Here is a 16,248-nt window from a genome sequence, read left to right on the forward strand (position 1 = left end):
CATAGGAAATGCTGGATAACAAGAGGAATGGAGGCACAGGGCAGGACAGGACACAGGGCACGCTGGGCATGAGAGAAATTCTGGACACAGGGAAGGATAAGAACAAGGTCACAAAGGTGAATTGCTGGACACAAAAGGAAGATAAGAGCAAGGACACAGATGGAAGATGGATGGTGACAGTGGTGTAGCGAGGGTGGAGGCAGCCCCCACACCCTCCTCTCTGCCCCCAGCTCCTTTTGTGCCAACCCTCCCGCGCTGCCCTCTCTGCCTCTCCACTCTACATGCGCACCGTCCCTTCCCACCCCAGTATCTCTAAATGTTCGCCAGCACAAGCGCTTCTCCGCCTGCTGCTCGTGCTGGCTTTTTCTCTGATGTCCCTTCCTGGACCCGCGAACCCAGAAGTGATTTCAGAGAGAGCCAGGCCTATGCGAGCAACAGGCTAGAGTGGTTGCTCACGCTGGCAAAGATAATAATAATAATAATAATTTATTCTTGTATACTGCCAAAGCCATAATAGTTCAAGGCAGTTTATAATGAGAAGTATTGGACAATCAGTGAAAAAATACAATACAAATCATCAGAAATACATACAAGATAAAAGATTAAAAACAGTGAATCAGGCTACAAATTGATTAAACAACTGTGTTTTTACTAATTTTCTAAAAGTAAAATAAGATTCAGCACGCATAATAATATTGACTGATAGAGGGGACATGATCGAAACATTCAAGGTACTGAAGGGAACAGACTTAGGGCTCCTTTTACGAAGGTGCGCCAGTGTTTTTAGCGCACGCACCGGATTAGCACACGCTACCCGAAAAACTACCGCCTGCTCAAGAGGCTAGCACGCGCTATTCTGCGTGTTAAGGCCCTAACGCACCTTTGTAAAAGGAGCACATAGTAGATCAGGACAGGTTGTTCACCCTCTCCAAGGTAGGAAGAACGAGAGGGCACTCTCTAAAGGGGATAGATTCCGTACGAAAGTAAGGAAGTTCTTCTTCACCTAGAGAGTGGTAGAAAACTGGAACACTCTTCCGGAGTCTGTCATAGGGGAAAACATCCTCCAGGGATTTAAGACAAAGTTAGACAAGTTCCTGTTGAACAAGGAAAGTTCTTCTTCAGCCAGAGAGTGATGGAGAACTGGAATGCTCTTCCGGAGACTGTTATAAGGGAAAACACCCTCTAGGGCTCTATAAATGAAAATCTGACTTCTAGCAGCAATACTAGACAAAGTTAGACAAGTTCGTGCTGAACAAGGACATACGCTGATAGGGCTAGTCTCAGCTATGGGGCTGGTCTTAGACCAGAGGGCCGCCGCGTGAGCTGACTGCTGGGCATGATGGACCACCGGTCTGACCCAGCAGTGGCAATTCTTATGTTCTTACCCAACCAGTCATTAATTTTACCTGCCCGAAATGCAAGAGTTCTATCTAGAAATCTTTTAAAGCGACAAGCATTTACTGTTGGGTAAGCAAACATATGGATTCTGCGTGGAGACCTGTTAAAACGAAAAATGAAAGACCAGGTACTCGGGAGCCATACCAAATATTGATTTAAAACAGACACAGGAAAATTTAAACAAAACTCAATGTCGTTTTTGATAATAGGGAGTAATATGTTCCCATTCTTTTCAAACCAAAAATCAGCCAAACTTTTCAGGGTTTTCTTATATGTACCCCAATAAATAATATTGCAATAGTCGAGCATACTTAAGATGGAAGACTGAACTAGCAGACGAAATGATGCTACATCAAAATATTTTTTAATGGTTCGGAGTTTCCATAAGACCGAGAAACATTTTCTGACTAGCAAATCCGGATGTTCTTCTGAAGTGAGATGCCGGTCCAATGTCACTCCCAAAATTTTTATGGAATTGTCTATAGAAAAATCTCCTAGTAATTTGAGTTTGGGTTCCATTTGGAGGGGAACTGTATCAATAGATATTTGTCCGATTAAAGATTTAGCTACATTTAGTGAGCGTCTGTTAATTTGGAGCCAAGAGCTGATTTTGTCGAGTTTAAGATTGATTTCTTGAAACTGTGACAATGTGATTAGAAGAATGAAAACGACTAGACAACAATTTTATTTTCTGTTTAGTGATTGGAATCTGTCACTTTTTGGAAAGTACAATGGTCTTACATTGGATCCGCCTTGAACTGCAAGGTATAGAAGTCCCTAATGTAATCAAGGTCCATGGCAGAAAGCCAAGAGCAATTGCCCTGGTTATCTCTCCCCTCTGAAAGTGCTAGTCCAGACACCTGCTATATCTTATATCAGTACAAGGGGATTACTGGTGTTCTCCTGAATGCAAGAGTCTGTCATTTTTTTTTTGGGGGGGGGTGGTATACATATTTCTGTTAGTTTATATTCACTTATCCCCTCTTTTAGCGGTTTTTAGTGCAGGCCACCGCGCATGCAAGGATACAACGCAATGACATCATGCACGTGAATCTCCAGACTGAAATTTTGCACACCACTTCTTCACTGTGGAGTATGATGGGCATTTGTGTCACTATGGGCTCCTTTTACAAAGGCACGTTAGCGGTTTAATGCGCATAATACCGCACGCTAAACCGCAGGCCACGCTAGCTGCTACCGCCTCCTCTTGCGCAGGCGGTAGTATTTCGGCCAGCGCGGCTTAATAAAAGGAGCCCTATGTTTGCAACATATATTCATGGATTTCCTTTGGAGTTTCCTTCTGCAGGAATAGGAACTTCATGAGGGCTCGGAGTTCCACACTTTTCAATCAATATTCCAGGCACAGGGCAGGACAGGACACATGTCAAAAACATAACATTACGATTCCGCAAAATAAAATCACACTCTTCTCAGCTGCAGTGGCAAAACAATGCTCCGAAATTAGAAAGCTGGTTGGGCGGAGAATATTTCAGTACCGCCTTGTAGTCTTTTGCCTACAGGTGAGGGGTTTAGAGAGAGGTGGATTCTGGGAGGAGTGAAAGGGGGAGTTGCATTGTGTGTTAGGGTAAAGCAGGGGGAAAATAAGAAGACACTCTTTGCGGGCAGGGGGCACCATGGCAGTTATGGCTTGCTATGGCTCTGTTCACATATATTGTTTTGATCACTCCCGTAATAAATATAACTCCCTGATCACTTCGTCTTGTTTGTCTGTCTTAAATAGATTTTAAGCTCTGTCGAGCAGGGACTGTATCTTAGATATTTACATACGAGGCAGCGCTTGTCGAGTAGTGCTTTAGAAATGTTGAGTAGCTCTTCAAAGCAATTGTCCCTCCGTTGTTCGTTCCTTTTCTCGGTGGCATTCCCCTTCACGCGAGTTACGATCCGCCGACAGCTTGAGATTGGAAAAGCCATCTTTAGAAACTGTGAAACTCACCAGCAATTGTCAATCAAAGCTCTCTGTCCAGGAACGCCTTATCGTTGTGATTGTGGCAATTGACAATGCTTTGCCAATTTAGGAAAGGAGTAAAAACTGTGTTTGAGCGTGCTTTTGGTAGGAACGATGCGTCAGTATGAGTTTCTACAATTTTGTATCAGTCTATTGATTATACTTAACTCTGATTCACTTTTTGAGCACTGTGTATAGATACTTAAGTGTTTTTAATTACACTCCTCCCTCAATATTCGCAGGGGTTAAGGGCAGAGCCGGCCCGCAAATATTGAAACTTCGCAAATAATTTTTGGGCCGGCTCTGATCCACCCCCGCCTCCCTCCCGCCTTCCCCCCGGCATCCCGGACTTTACCTGGTGGTCTAGAGGTCTATCGGGGCAGGAGCGATCTTCCTACGCTCCTGCCCTGTGCAGATCACTCATACAAAATGGCTGCCGCGAGTTCCCGTAGTCTCTCGAGACTACGACGGGAACTCACGGCAGCCATGGTTTCAATTTTTAATGTATGAATTTTATCATGTACAGAAAAGCTGATACTTAGGGGTCCTTTTACTATGGCGCGCTAAAACAGTGCACGCTAAATGCTAATGCATCCATTATATCCTATGGACGGGTTAGCATGTGTTAGCATTTTGCGCACGCTAAGACACACTAGCGCGTCTTAGTAAAAGGACTCCTTAAATTGTGATATAAAATATAATAAATAAATGTGTAATGAAGAAGCCCTAGCTGACAGCTACTATCTGTGGAAATCCTGCAGGTCAACAGCACTCTGACCTACGACTCAGAAGAGATGGCCAGAAATAATTTTCAATACACAGCCAACATTTTAGTAACAGACAATGGAATTCCTCCACTAACCAGTAAGTTCCAACTATCCTCTCTCAGACGGTTTTACTCATGAAAAGGCGGGAGGGGGAGGGGGTGTCCCTTAATCAGCTCTCAGAGCAGGGAATGATGTGGAGGTAATGGCAACAGGCTCTGAGATCATGGGGGGTGGAGGGAGACATTACTCTACAACCAGTGTTCCCTCTAAGCGGGCGGGTGTTGTGAGCAAACTTTTTTCACCGTGAGCCAAAAATATCGGGCGCCAGCAAGTTATGAGCCAACTCGCCCGATTCTCCTCTCGCCGCCCTGCCATCTGCCGTACGCCTCTTCCGATCGTGCGCTGTGACGAGAAACGTGTGCGCTGCGATGTAATATTTTGTGCGCCAGCGCACGCCAGCGCAGCTTAGCGGGAACACTGGTTCAAATGGTTTTATTTATTTCCCCAAATTTATTTTTGTTATACGCATTGAAAATATTTGATATTGCGTTTAAATCAAAATCTCAATAAACTTGAAACGAGTGCCCGTGAGATTGTGGGAGGGTTAAATACTCAAAACTTAGAAGTTTTTGCTACGCCAGCTTTCTGGTATCTTTACATACAGTGGCGTACCTAGCATATGTAACATCCGGGGCCCATCATTTTTTGGCACCCCCCCCCCATCTGTAAGAAAAACATGATTTTTAGTAACAAACCACACGTCACACATGAGTACCTAGGAAAAGGCAGCATCTTACATATTGCAGTGAGCAGTACATCAATACACCCATTGTAAAACTAAACAAGCCAGACCAGCACAGATCAATCCTACACCGTCAATCCTAACAGAAAACCATGTCTTTCGAACACACAGAACACAGAAAACACCTTCGCCTAGTAAGGAATATGTAATCACAAACTAACCCCTCCCTCTTTTACAAAACTGTAGTGTGGATTTTAGCTACGGAGGTAACAGCTCTGATGCTCATAAAATTCTGAGCATCAGAGCTGCTACCACCAAGGCTGGTGCTAAAAACGCTTCACAGTTTTGTAAAAGGGGGGATAAAATAAAAATACATAGACAAAGGTTAAATTGAACCAGCAAGAAGCTGGACTCTGCATACAATGCTTCACAGAAACAGTGACACATGTCTCCTAAAGCAATAAATAAATAGAAATTTTTTTCTACCTTTGTCTTCTGTGGTTTCTCCTTTCCTCATCTTCTTGTAACTCTCTTCCTTCCATTCACTGTCTGCCGTCTCTCTTCCCCTATATGGCATCTTCTCTCCTTCTATGCCCCTTCCAGAAACTGTATGCCTCCCCCTTCCATCTCTCCTTTCACCCCATTGGTCTGGCATCTCTCTCCTCGCCTTCCCTCTCCCACACCTCTCCTCATAGTCTGGTATCTCCCCTTCCCTGATTCTCTGGCATCTCTCTCCTTTCCTTTTCTTCCATCTTTCGTTCCCCCTCCATGCTCTCACATCTCCCCCTTCCTTTTCCCTTAGACTGGCATACCTTCCTCCTACGCTCCAAGCCCTGGCATCTCCTTTAATTCCCTCCCTCATCTTCCTTCTCCCTCCAGCTGGGTACCGCAACACTCTTCCCTGCAGCTCTGCACTTCCCCACAATTGCCATGCTTCGGTTCCTCTTCTTCCTTCCTTCCTCCCCCCCCCCCCCCGCGGGACCCTGCGGCACCATCAACTCTTACTCCCTCTAATGTCGGCCCTGCAGCTCCAGACTTCCTCGCACCTTCTCCCCTCCCCCTTTGGATCGCTATTATTTTAAATGTTATAGCCGCGGAGCTGTATCCATCAGTGGAGATGTCTAACCTCGGCCTGCCCCGGAACTCTTACTGCAACAGTGACTTCCTGTTCCTGCCTAGACGGGCGTCTGCTGCAGTAAGAGTTCCGGGGCAGGCCGAGGTTAGACATCTCCACTGATGGATACAGCTCCGCGGCTATAACATTTAAAATAATAGCGATCCAAAGGGGGAGGGGAGAAGGTGCGAGGAAGTCTGGAGCTGCAGGGCCGACATTAGAGGGAGTAAGAGTTGATGGTGCCGCAGGGTCCCGCGGGGGGGGGGGGGGGGGAGGAAGGAAGGAAGAAGAGGAACCGAAGCATGGCAATTGTGGGGAAGTGCAATCCCCCCAATGCGTCCCCTTACCTTACCTCCCCTTACCTTTGCGACGCGTGTGTGCGCTGTGAAGAGAAACTTTGCGCTGCGATGTAATATTTTGTGCGCGCGCGCAGGCCAACGCACCTTAGCGGGAACACTGTCTACAACTATCCTCTTTTTAGAGGATATGTCCGGCCGTCTAGACGGCTTTTCAAAACCCAGCACTTTGTCTAATCAGCACCTAGTACATGGGTGCCAGTTAAAGAATCAGTCCAATTAGGTGGGGTTGGGCACTTGTCCCTTAGGGCAGATGTGATTTTCAGCCGCTTCGTAGGCGCCTGCAGAAGCCGGCGCCCTATACGGAATTTCCCCAAATTGTCTGCTGGAATCAAAAGACTTCTACTCAAAAGGCTGTGGTGAATGGTGTACCCCAGGGTTCACTTCATTCCCCATTGCTATTCAATTTGTATCTAGCATCATTGGCTAGGTTATTAGATCATTGGAATGTTGAGCTTCACTTTTTGGTGGATGACATTCAGTTGATCTTTATTATAAAGCAGTGGTCTCAAACTTGCGGCCCGGGGACCACGTAAGGCCCGCCAGGTACTATTTTGAGGCCCTCGTTATGTTTATCATAATCACAAAAGTAAAATAAAACAGTTTCTTGATCATATATCTCTTTAACTATAAATTATAATGTTATTATTAAGACTTAGCTAAAAGGAAAGATTTATAAACTATAAAGAGTTTTACCTCATGCAAAATTGTCATTTCTTTAATAAGACATTAACTATTTTTTTTCTGAGGCCCTCCAAGTCCCTACAAATTCAAAAGTGGCCCTGCAAAGGGTTTGAGTTTGAGACCACTGTTATAAAGGATATCAACTGGATGAAATGTGTGATTTCAGTCATAAACTGGATAGCTTGTTAAATATCGACAATTCTACAGCTATGATTGGCTATGTCCTGGTACACCTTTCCTGAAAGATACCACTGCTACTCTATGTGGTTTGCTTGCTACTGTACCAGAGAAATGTAAAGTTACTATGACAAACTCTGATGGGTTGTTTTTTTTTTTTCAGATACTACTGTTGCTGTTATGAACAATGCTTGGTTAATTTGTGCTCCCCATACTGAACTATCTATCTATCATTTATTTATTTTATTTATCATATTTCACTATCTGTCTCAGTGGGCTCAAACTCTATCTCATAAACCTGGGGCAATGGGGGGATTAAGTGACTTGCCCAGGGTCACAAGGAGCAGTGAGGGTGCTGAGGTTGTAGCTCTAACCACTGCACCACACACTCCCACTATCAGATATACAAAGCATGATGTCTCCAATCAGTTTCCTTTAACCTGTAATGTTTGTATGATTGTTGTGCCAAAGCCTTCTTTTGTCACTGGAGTTCCTCTATTCTATCTTGATACAGAGAAAAGCACGCTACACCAACTTAATAGGCACAGAAACTCAAGACACCAAAAAACTCTTTCAAATACTAAAAGATCTAACTGACACCAAACCCTACCTGACCACTAACAATACCCCCCCCCCTCAGCCACCATCTTAGCAGAACACTTCAAGAACAAAATTACAAATGCCAGAGCTACCCTAAACGATACCCCAACCCACCAAAAAGAAATCACAATACCCCCCCCCCCCCCGCAGAAAAAGAATCAATAGTTCTGGTCCCACTTCCCCACTATGCAATGGTCCGGCCTTAACAAATTCTAAAGAAAATACAGCCACGCATCATGTGACCTCAACCACTGCCCACCATATCTCTTTAAAACCTCCGGCACAAAATTCTGTGCCCTTTTCCAACAATGGATACAAACCATGATCACAGATGGCCTTTTCCCAAATGACCTCAGCGAAATCATCACACCGATCCTAAAAGACCCTAAAGATCAACCATCCAATTACAGACCCATTGCCTCAATACCTCTCTATGTCAAACTAACAGAAGGGCTAGTAGCCAAACTCCTCACCAACTATCTGGAAGACCACAACATACTCCACCCTACACAATCTGGCTTCAGAACCAACTTCAGCACAGAGACACTACTAGGCTCCCTTGTTGACACAGCTAGACAACACCTCAGCACAGGCAAAAAAAATGTTGCTCATGCAACTGGATCTGACCGCAGCATTTGACATGGTAGACCATAACATCCTACTGCAAATTTTGGACACAATAGGTATCACAGATAAGGTATACTCATGGTTTGAAGGATTCCTCAAATCCAGAACCTACAGAGTAAAGTCAGACAAAGAAAAATCAGAACCTTGGTCCAACCCCTGCGGTATACTCCAAGGATCCCCACTATCTTCAATCTCTATACTGCCTCCCACGGCGCCTGCCTGGACAAACTAGATATAACCTCATATAGCTATGCAGACAACATCATCATTCTCATACCTTTTGATCAACCTAAGCCCTCAATGACAGACACACTACACCGAACACTAGAAACGGTAGTAACATTGGTGAAAGATCATAAACTGAAGCTGAACCCAGACAAAACAAAATTCATCCTCCTCGAAAATAACAAAGTCCCAACCATAACCAATAAAGAAATTAACTCAACCAATTACCCTATTCAACCCGCCCTAAAACTACTAGGAATGACAATAGATAGATGCTGCACCATGCAACCACAAATCAATAAAACAATACAGAAATCATTCGCAGTTATGAGAAACTTAAGACAAGTTAGAAAATTCTTTGATAGAACACAATTCCAGCTCTTAGTACAATCCCTAGTCCTAGGCCTTTTAGACTATTGCAACATTCTCTACCTCCCCTGCCCAGCAACAATGATAAAACAACTACAAACAATCCAAAACACAGCACTGAGACTTATCTTTTCATTAAGGAAACATGACCACATCACAGAGGCATACCTCAACTCACACTGGCTTCCAATTCCGGCAAGAATACTATTCAAATTCTACTGTCTACTATTTAAAACCATAAACGGCGACAGCCCAACCTACCTCATCCAAACTACATCAACTAGACATAGGAAAACCCACACTCCATTCACGCACCAAAGAAGTCAAACAGAAAAAACTATATGATGGCCTCCTAGCCACACAAGCAGCAAAACTCGACAACCAAATCTCCAATCTACAAATTATGATCCCAGACTACAAAACATTCAGAAAAGAAATAAAGACTCTACTTTTAAAGAAATTCCTGCAAATGACTTAATACCGCTAGCTCCTTCCCACTTCCCAATATCTTCCCGATTCCCCAAAGCAACCTCATCTACTCTTTATCTCCTCTAGAAATTACCAGATTATTTTCTTCATGTAATACATTTTTTGTAATTCTTTTGTAATCCGCCTTGAACCGCAAGGCAATGGCGGAATAGAAATCTCTAATGTGATGTAATGTAATTATACCATGACTAAACTTGAAGTTATGGATGTTTTTCCATGGACATCCTATTGACTTTGCCCGTGAACTAGATCAAGTCCTTATGTTTAAAACCTCCCATACTGTTGAACTTGCTGTTGATAGTTCTGATCTTCATGCTATTGACTACAATACTGATTCTCTTTGTATCCCTGAGTTGTTGTTGGTTATGATCCACATCTCCTTGTCACCTCCATCATTCCCATCTTCATCTGTCTGTGGATTATCTTGTTCCTGTCATCTGTTTTTTTTGGGTGCGAGAAGTTTTCCATCTGCAATGCCTCATTCATCAATGCCCAACATTAAAGTCTATAAGACTGCAAGATTTTGTTGAGGCTATTCCAGAGTAATCTTCTACTTTGTCATATTTCTGTATGATTGTTGAGAACTAACTTCTGCTTTGGCATCCATTATTGTTTGATTGTTATTTTGATTGTTATTTTTCATGTGTTAAGACATTGTATTAAGACTTTATCAGTTGTTTGATATATTCATATACTTATTGCTTTGGTTCATGATGACCATGGCTTTATGATTTACTGAAGTTTTTTATTGTTTGTTTCTGGAATCATTGCTGTTTTTTGTTTATTTTGAAATTTGCATTTTGGGGGTCTTGACCAAATGTCCCAGTTTCACCATTGTAGTTATTTCTCCTTTGAGGGGAGGGGGAACTGTAGATGTATCCCTGCATCACCTTTTGGAGGCTTAAACCCTCTTATTGGAACAAAGACATCATGGATTTTACCCTGCTACTGTGAAATACACTGTTTTGGGACTACTGACAAGACACTGTGGTATAGCATTTAGCTATTCTGGTCCAACAAGTGTTATTTCTGACGTCCTACAACCAAATATTGTAGTACCTTTGAATTGTTTACATAAGCTACTTTTATGGATTTCTAATAACAGAAATTGAGCCAGGTAAATCCCAGACCCTCAGCAAATAAATCCTGTTGCTGAGTTCTACATCATAATTGATTGAACCATGGAGTAAAGGGAAGTTCCCAGGTGTGGAAGTAGGATTTTATTTCCAGTTTCTTTGCATAAGGACTCCAACCACAGGTAAAAAAAGGACAAAGTTCAGGGGTATTTTTGTGGTCTTGGGCCTTAAGAAATATTCAAAAAGAAACTAGAAGTGTAGGTTGTGTTTGAAAATTATTATCCTGAAAGTTCAAGCTATCTAAGCTATTGAAAATAGCCTTTGAATTTGCTTTATCTCAAAACATTTCTCTTCTTCTAGATGGTTCTACTGGTTGGCTACATCTTTGCAATCCCCATCTCAGTTACTTATTGTGCAATAACTGTCCCTTTTTTTCTCTCCTTACCCAGCTGTCATTCCAGTATTGGTCAAAGTTACTCGCGTGAACCAGTACTATCCCCAGTGTAATCCAGGAACACAGATCTTTGCTGTCAATGAGAACACACCCCTCCTGTCCTTCATCGGGCAAGTGAATGCCACAGATCGGGATTATGCAGACATTAAGTCCAACAATGTTGAGTTCAGCATAGTTGATGGACATAGTCCCCGTGTGTTTTTCATCGCCCCAATAAGTGGTAAGTACTGGGGATGGTCTTCAGTTAGGAAATGAAAGGGCTGACATGATGGAGTATAATTATTCACTTCATGGCATATGAATGCATACACTTCACCTATATCTCTCTACAGGATCTTACTATTTCTTGCTGATTTTTTGGGTTGTGAAGCACCTGACTGCACTTAAGGTGGGTCAGGATCAGTGGTGCTGAAGATTTTACAGCATCTCTTTAGGATGACAGTACTCAGATTGCAAATTTTGTGTTAATTTACCACAATTTATTGATAGAGACTGAATGCTTTTGCCAATAATATCATCGATTATAAGTCTTGCATTATAATTTTACAACTGATCTAAGATGTTTATTTATGTTTATTAAATCTAACTCCATATTATTCATGTACATTTTTACATGCAGTCACTGCTCATGTAATCGTATGTATGTTGAGATGTATCAATCAAAGATATGTGGAGGGGCATTTTCGATAGGACGTCTAAGTATGAGTTTGGATGTTTTGGGAAAGACATCCAGAAATCCATAAGAATTGCTGCTGGAAATTGATGCTGTTATGAAATGATAGATTTGTTCTGTCAGTCCTGGGTGGCTTTTGTAGTTTTTTGTAGTACTTCACGAGATACTTGGTGCTGGAGAGGGTTTATGTGGCCGTTACTGAGATGACAACAGAATCGGACATTAATTTTGTGGGGAAAATGTCCTGGTTCTGCTCCGTACCTACTGTTGTGTATTTAAGGCTTGGTTGATACAGAACATGTGATTAAATCAGTGGCATAGCTACAGGTGAGTCTGGGTAGGCCCAGGCCCACCCAACTTCAACCTGAACCTTGCAGTAGGAAGTACAAACTACTGTACTACACTCCCATAAGAGAAAAGCTGGCGTGAGGAAAAGCAAATCCAACTGTTTTCTGTAACAAAATTACTGAATCTGACTACCACATCACACTGCATAAATTCAATGCTATAAAGCTGGAACACCTCCATTACAAACACTCTAGACCAGGGGTAGGAAACTCCGGTCCTCGAGAGCCATATTCCAGTTGGGTTTTCAGGATTTCCCCAATGAATATGCATGAGATCTATTTGCATGCACTGCTTTCAATGCATATTCTTTGGAGAAATCCTGAAAACCCGATGGATTCCGGCCGAGGACCGGAGTTGCCCACCCCTGCTCTAGACAAGTGTTCTTCAACCTTTTGGCACCTATGGACCGGCGGAAATGGGCCAGACCCCGCCCATCTCCACCCAATCTCCGCCCCAGACCCCACACCCTTCATTTTCCCACCCTGGGACCACAGCTCTCCCTTTCCCTCCTTCGCACCATCCCCTTCTCGTCCCCTCCTTTAATCTGGTATCTCTCACGGAGGGGCAGTCACAAGTGAATCATAAGCTGGATTTTTTAGTGCATAGTACTGTAATCAGAGTTATTGGCAGATTCAGCACAGTTTTGGATTTGTCTTTCCAGGGGCAATCCATCTTCTCAGCCCTTTAGACCGTGAAGTCCGTGCACAATATAAGCTGACAATTCAAGTGGCAGATGTGAACAATGACATTAAGCCTGACCCCATCAATCAGAAGACAATCACTTGCATTGCGATCATCAATGTCCAGGTATTGCAAAGACACCCAGCATCATTCCACAGCAGCAGCAAAAAATCTGCTCACAAGCTCTTATGACACTAGGGCAGGAATCCAATCGGGTTTTCAGGATTTCCCCAATGAATATGCAAATAGATCTCATGCATATTCTTCTGGAATTTTTTTATTAGGATTTTATATACTGCCTATCAAAGTTTTCTAAGCGGTTTTTACAATCAGGTACTCAAACATTTTCCCTCTCTGTCCCGGTGGGCTCACAATCTAGCTAACGTACCTGGGGCTACGGAGGACTGAGTGACTTGCCCAGGGTCACAAGGAGCAGCGCGGGGTTTGAACCCACAACCCCAGGGTGCGGAGGCTGTAGATCCAACCACTGCACCACATTTCCCGATTTGATCGACAGATTGGCTATTGGTTGAAGCAGTTCAGCTATAGCCCCTTTCAGTTCATTAAAGTTTTCAAGTCTATGTCCAATCTAATTCTTACACACACACAGAATTCCTCCTGATGTTTAGCCAGCGGTGGTCAGAGGTTTTTTTTAAAGCTGTGTTAGCTTGATAATTTGCTCCGAAAGTTCCCCAACCCTGAAGAAGGAACGAAACATGTTGGTGGCGGCTGGTGCAATCACGCAGCCATGAAAAAGCTAAGTTGACTTTAATGCACAAATAACAAAGTAATAATATGAAGTATTGATAAAAATCAAAATAAGATTTGAAGAATAATTTGAGTTTGAATCACACGTTAAAAATGGATCAATGAGGAGTGCTGCCACACCTTAGCTGTTGTTTGGATGGCGTTCTGAGAATCCTATAATGAGTGAAGTTGAATTTAGCTCTACTGTATGTGTTTGTCATTATTTGGAGTTTTTTTTTTTTAATCTTTATTGATTTTCAAACTTTGACAGTGCAATACAATTGGTAAACGCACTATTAACTATACAATTATTACATTAAACAGTCATTTACTCCCATCCTCTTAATTATTAATACAATAATACATTTGATGTGATTACAATATTATAATTTAATAATTTAACTCCTCAAAGTACATTTCCCTTCCCTGGATGTGTAAAGAAATCTAATGAAAAAGAAAGAAGCACGACCCTTACTGTAATGCAACAAAAGTATTTTGGAGATTTTGAATTTCATTTCTTGCCATATATTGTGTGGTGACTAAAGAAAAGAAGCACATGTGTACAGTAAATAAACCGCAGTTTGACACTAAGGCAGTCAGAAACCAGAGCTCTGCTGTAGTACAGACTTATTTATCTCCTGATAAATCCACAAGGATAGCTCTGTTCCCTGCACAGAACCCAGGGGGGGAGGTGTAAAAGGGTCAAGAGGCCTGAATAATTTAAGGTATGTGACTGGCCAGGACAGATAAATTGCCAGTATTTTGGAACTATGATTAGAACAATCAAGTTGAAGAAAAGATTTGCTGGGGTTTTTTTTGGCTCAGATGAGAGCCTAATAAAAGCACCTTTGCATAAAGAGATTTGGATGCAGAACTTATTGGGCACGCAATTCTGATTTGGCCATTCTAAGGATTCCGCTAGGCTATGACATTCGCCTACCACCTCGCCACAATATCTAGTGTTTGCAATTATCCAACAACCCCTCTCCCCCCCCTCCCAGAGAACAAGGTCCCAAACTTCCAGGGCAGAACTTCAGATAACGTTCCTTGCAGACATGTCCAGGCAGTCCCCGTCACATGCCAGTTAGGAGAAACCCACAAGCCTCTTTAAAAAAAAAAAAAAAAAAGAGAGAGGAAAGTCCACATAGTGCTGAACTTAGAAGTCCGCTCAGGCTACTCCCTCCAAAGTATCAGATTATCCATCCTGCAAGCGCCGCTTCTGATCAACTCTGTGCCATCTAATAATAATAATAATCAGTTTATATACTGCAGGGCTGTAAAGTTCTATGCGGTTTACAAAATTATAAAAAAATACAATTTAGAGAAGTTAGATAAGATTAGAAAAACAGGTAATTAAAAGTAATACTTTGATAATCTAGATCAGTGGTTCCCAACCCTGTCCTGGTGGCCCACCAGGCCAATCGGGTTTTTAGGATAGCCCTAATGAATATGCATGGAGCAGATTTGCATGCCTGTCACTTCCATTATATGCAAATCTCTCTCATGCATATTCATTAGGGCTAGCTTGAAAACTTGATTGGCCTGGTGGTCCTCCAGGAAAGGGTTGGGAACCACCGATTTAGATGGTCTATTATAAAGTCCTTGCCTGTTAACTACCTAAGTACTTCGTGAACAAATATGTCTTTAAATGTCTCCTAAATTCCACATAGGAGTCATAAAGCATAAGCAGATGTTCCAAATCCGTACTCCATAATGCTGCTTGATACGACAAAAATATATTGATGTTTTCTAAATTTACAGCCTCTAACTGATGGAAAAACAAAATTCAAATGCGAAGTTCTCTTATGTCTATTGGTTGCAAAAGAAAAGAGCTCAATTATATATTTGGGAGATAATCCAAACAAAGTCTTAAAACAGAAGCAACCAAACTTAAACTCCATTGGCAACCATTGGCAGTATTCGATAGGGGGGTGTTATGTGATCACATTTCTTCAACTGAAAAAATCAGCCTGACTGCTGCATTCTGAACCATGCGCAATCGCCGAAGCCCCTCGCAATGCCTGTCCCAGGGCCCCCGGCGCTGTCTCCCCTCCTTCACAGTCCAAAGCTTTGGCATGCCTTCACCGAAGAAGCATGATGCAGTTCATTGTCCACCGCAAAAGAAAGCCCAAAGGGGTAGGTCCATTTATAGCAGATGTTATGCTCCTGTAGGCAATGGATGACCTCCCGACACTCCCTTCTGCGGCAGAGTGTTATGGAGGATGGTCAGCAAAGAGCTCCACTTTAACGCCCTCCAGGGTAATATGATCCACTTTTTGGGCCACTTGCAATATACGTTCTTTTAGTGGAAAGTGCAAGAAGCAGGCAATAAGATCACGCAGTCTCCCTGGCTGCGGGGGGGGGGGGGGCCCCAATGCTCTATGAACTCTCTCAAACTCAAGCTCCGGAAGATCCCCTTCCAGATCTGCAGCTTGCAAAAAAGTATTAGCTTTGATGCTTCTCGTTCCATGAGGGCTTCAGGCACACCCCATGCCATAAGATTGTTGCGATGGGCTCTATTTTCCTCATCCTCAATTTTCAATAACAAGTCCTCGTATTAAGTTCAATTTGATCACAGCGTTGTTGCTTCCCTATTATTTCTTGTTCATGTGTTATGACCTACTCTTTGAAATGATTCAAACGTTGCCCCCATATCATCGAGCTTTTTATGCAAGCCCTCCATAGCGACTTTAAGGTCTTGCTTCATACCAGACAGAAGCTTTCAAATCCTGCATCCAGCGATTCAAGTCCTCCT

General features: G+C 42.8%; 1 protein-coding gene across 3 annotated transcripts in view; it reads left to right on the forward strand.

Moving 5' to 3' along the window:
• Nucleotides 1-16,248, forward strand: part of CDHR4 (cadherin related family member 4) — a 99,204-nt gene that overhangs the window by 51,405 nt on the left and 31,551 nt on the right. For all 3 annotated transcript variants that reach the window (XM_033926437.1, XM_033926435.1, XM_033926436.1), the window contains 3 exons: nt 4,126-4,228; nt 11,040-11,264; nt 12,727-12,872. In XM_033926437.1, coding sequence (XP_033782328.1) covers nt 4,126-4,228; nt 11,040-11,264; nt 12,727-12,872 — 474 coding nt within the window. The remainder of the gene's footprint in view (nt 1-4,125; nt 4,229-11,039; nt 11,265-12,726; nt 12,873-16,248) is intronic.

Source organism: Geotrypetes seraphini, chromosome 17 (genome assembly GCF_902459505.1).
Source record: "Geotrypetes seraphini chromosome 17, aGeoSer1.1, whole genome shotgun sequence".
NCBI lineage: Eukaryota > Metazoa > Chordata > Amphibia > Gymnophiona > Dermophiidae > Geotrypetes > Geotrypetes seraphini.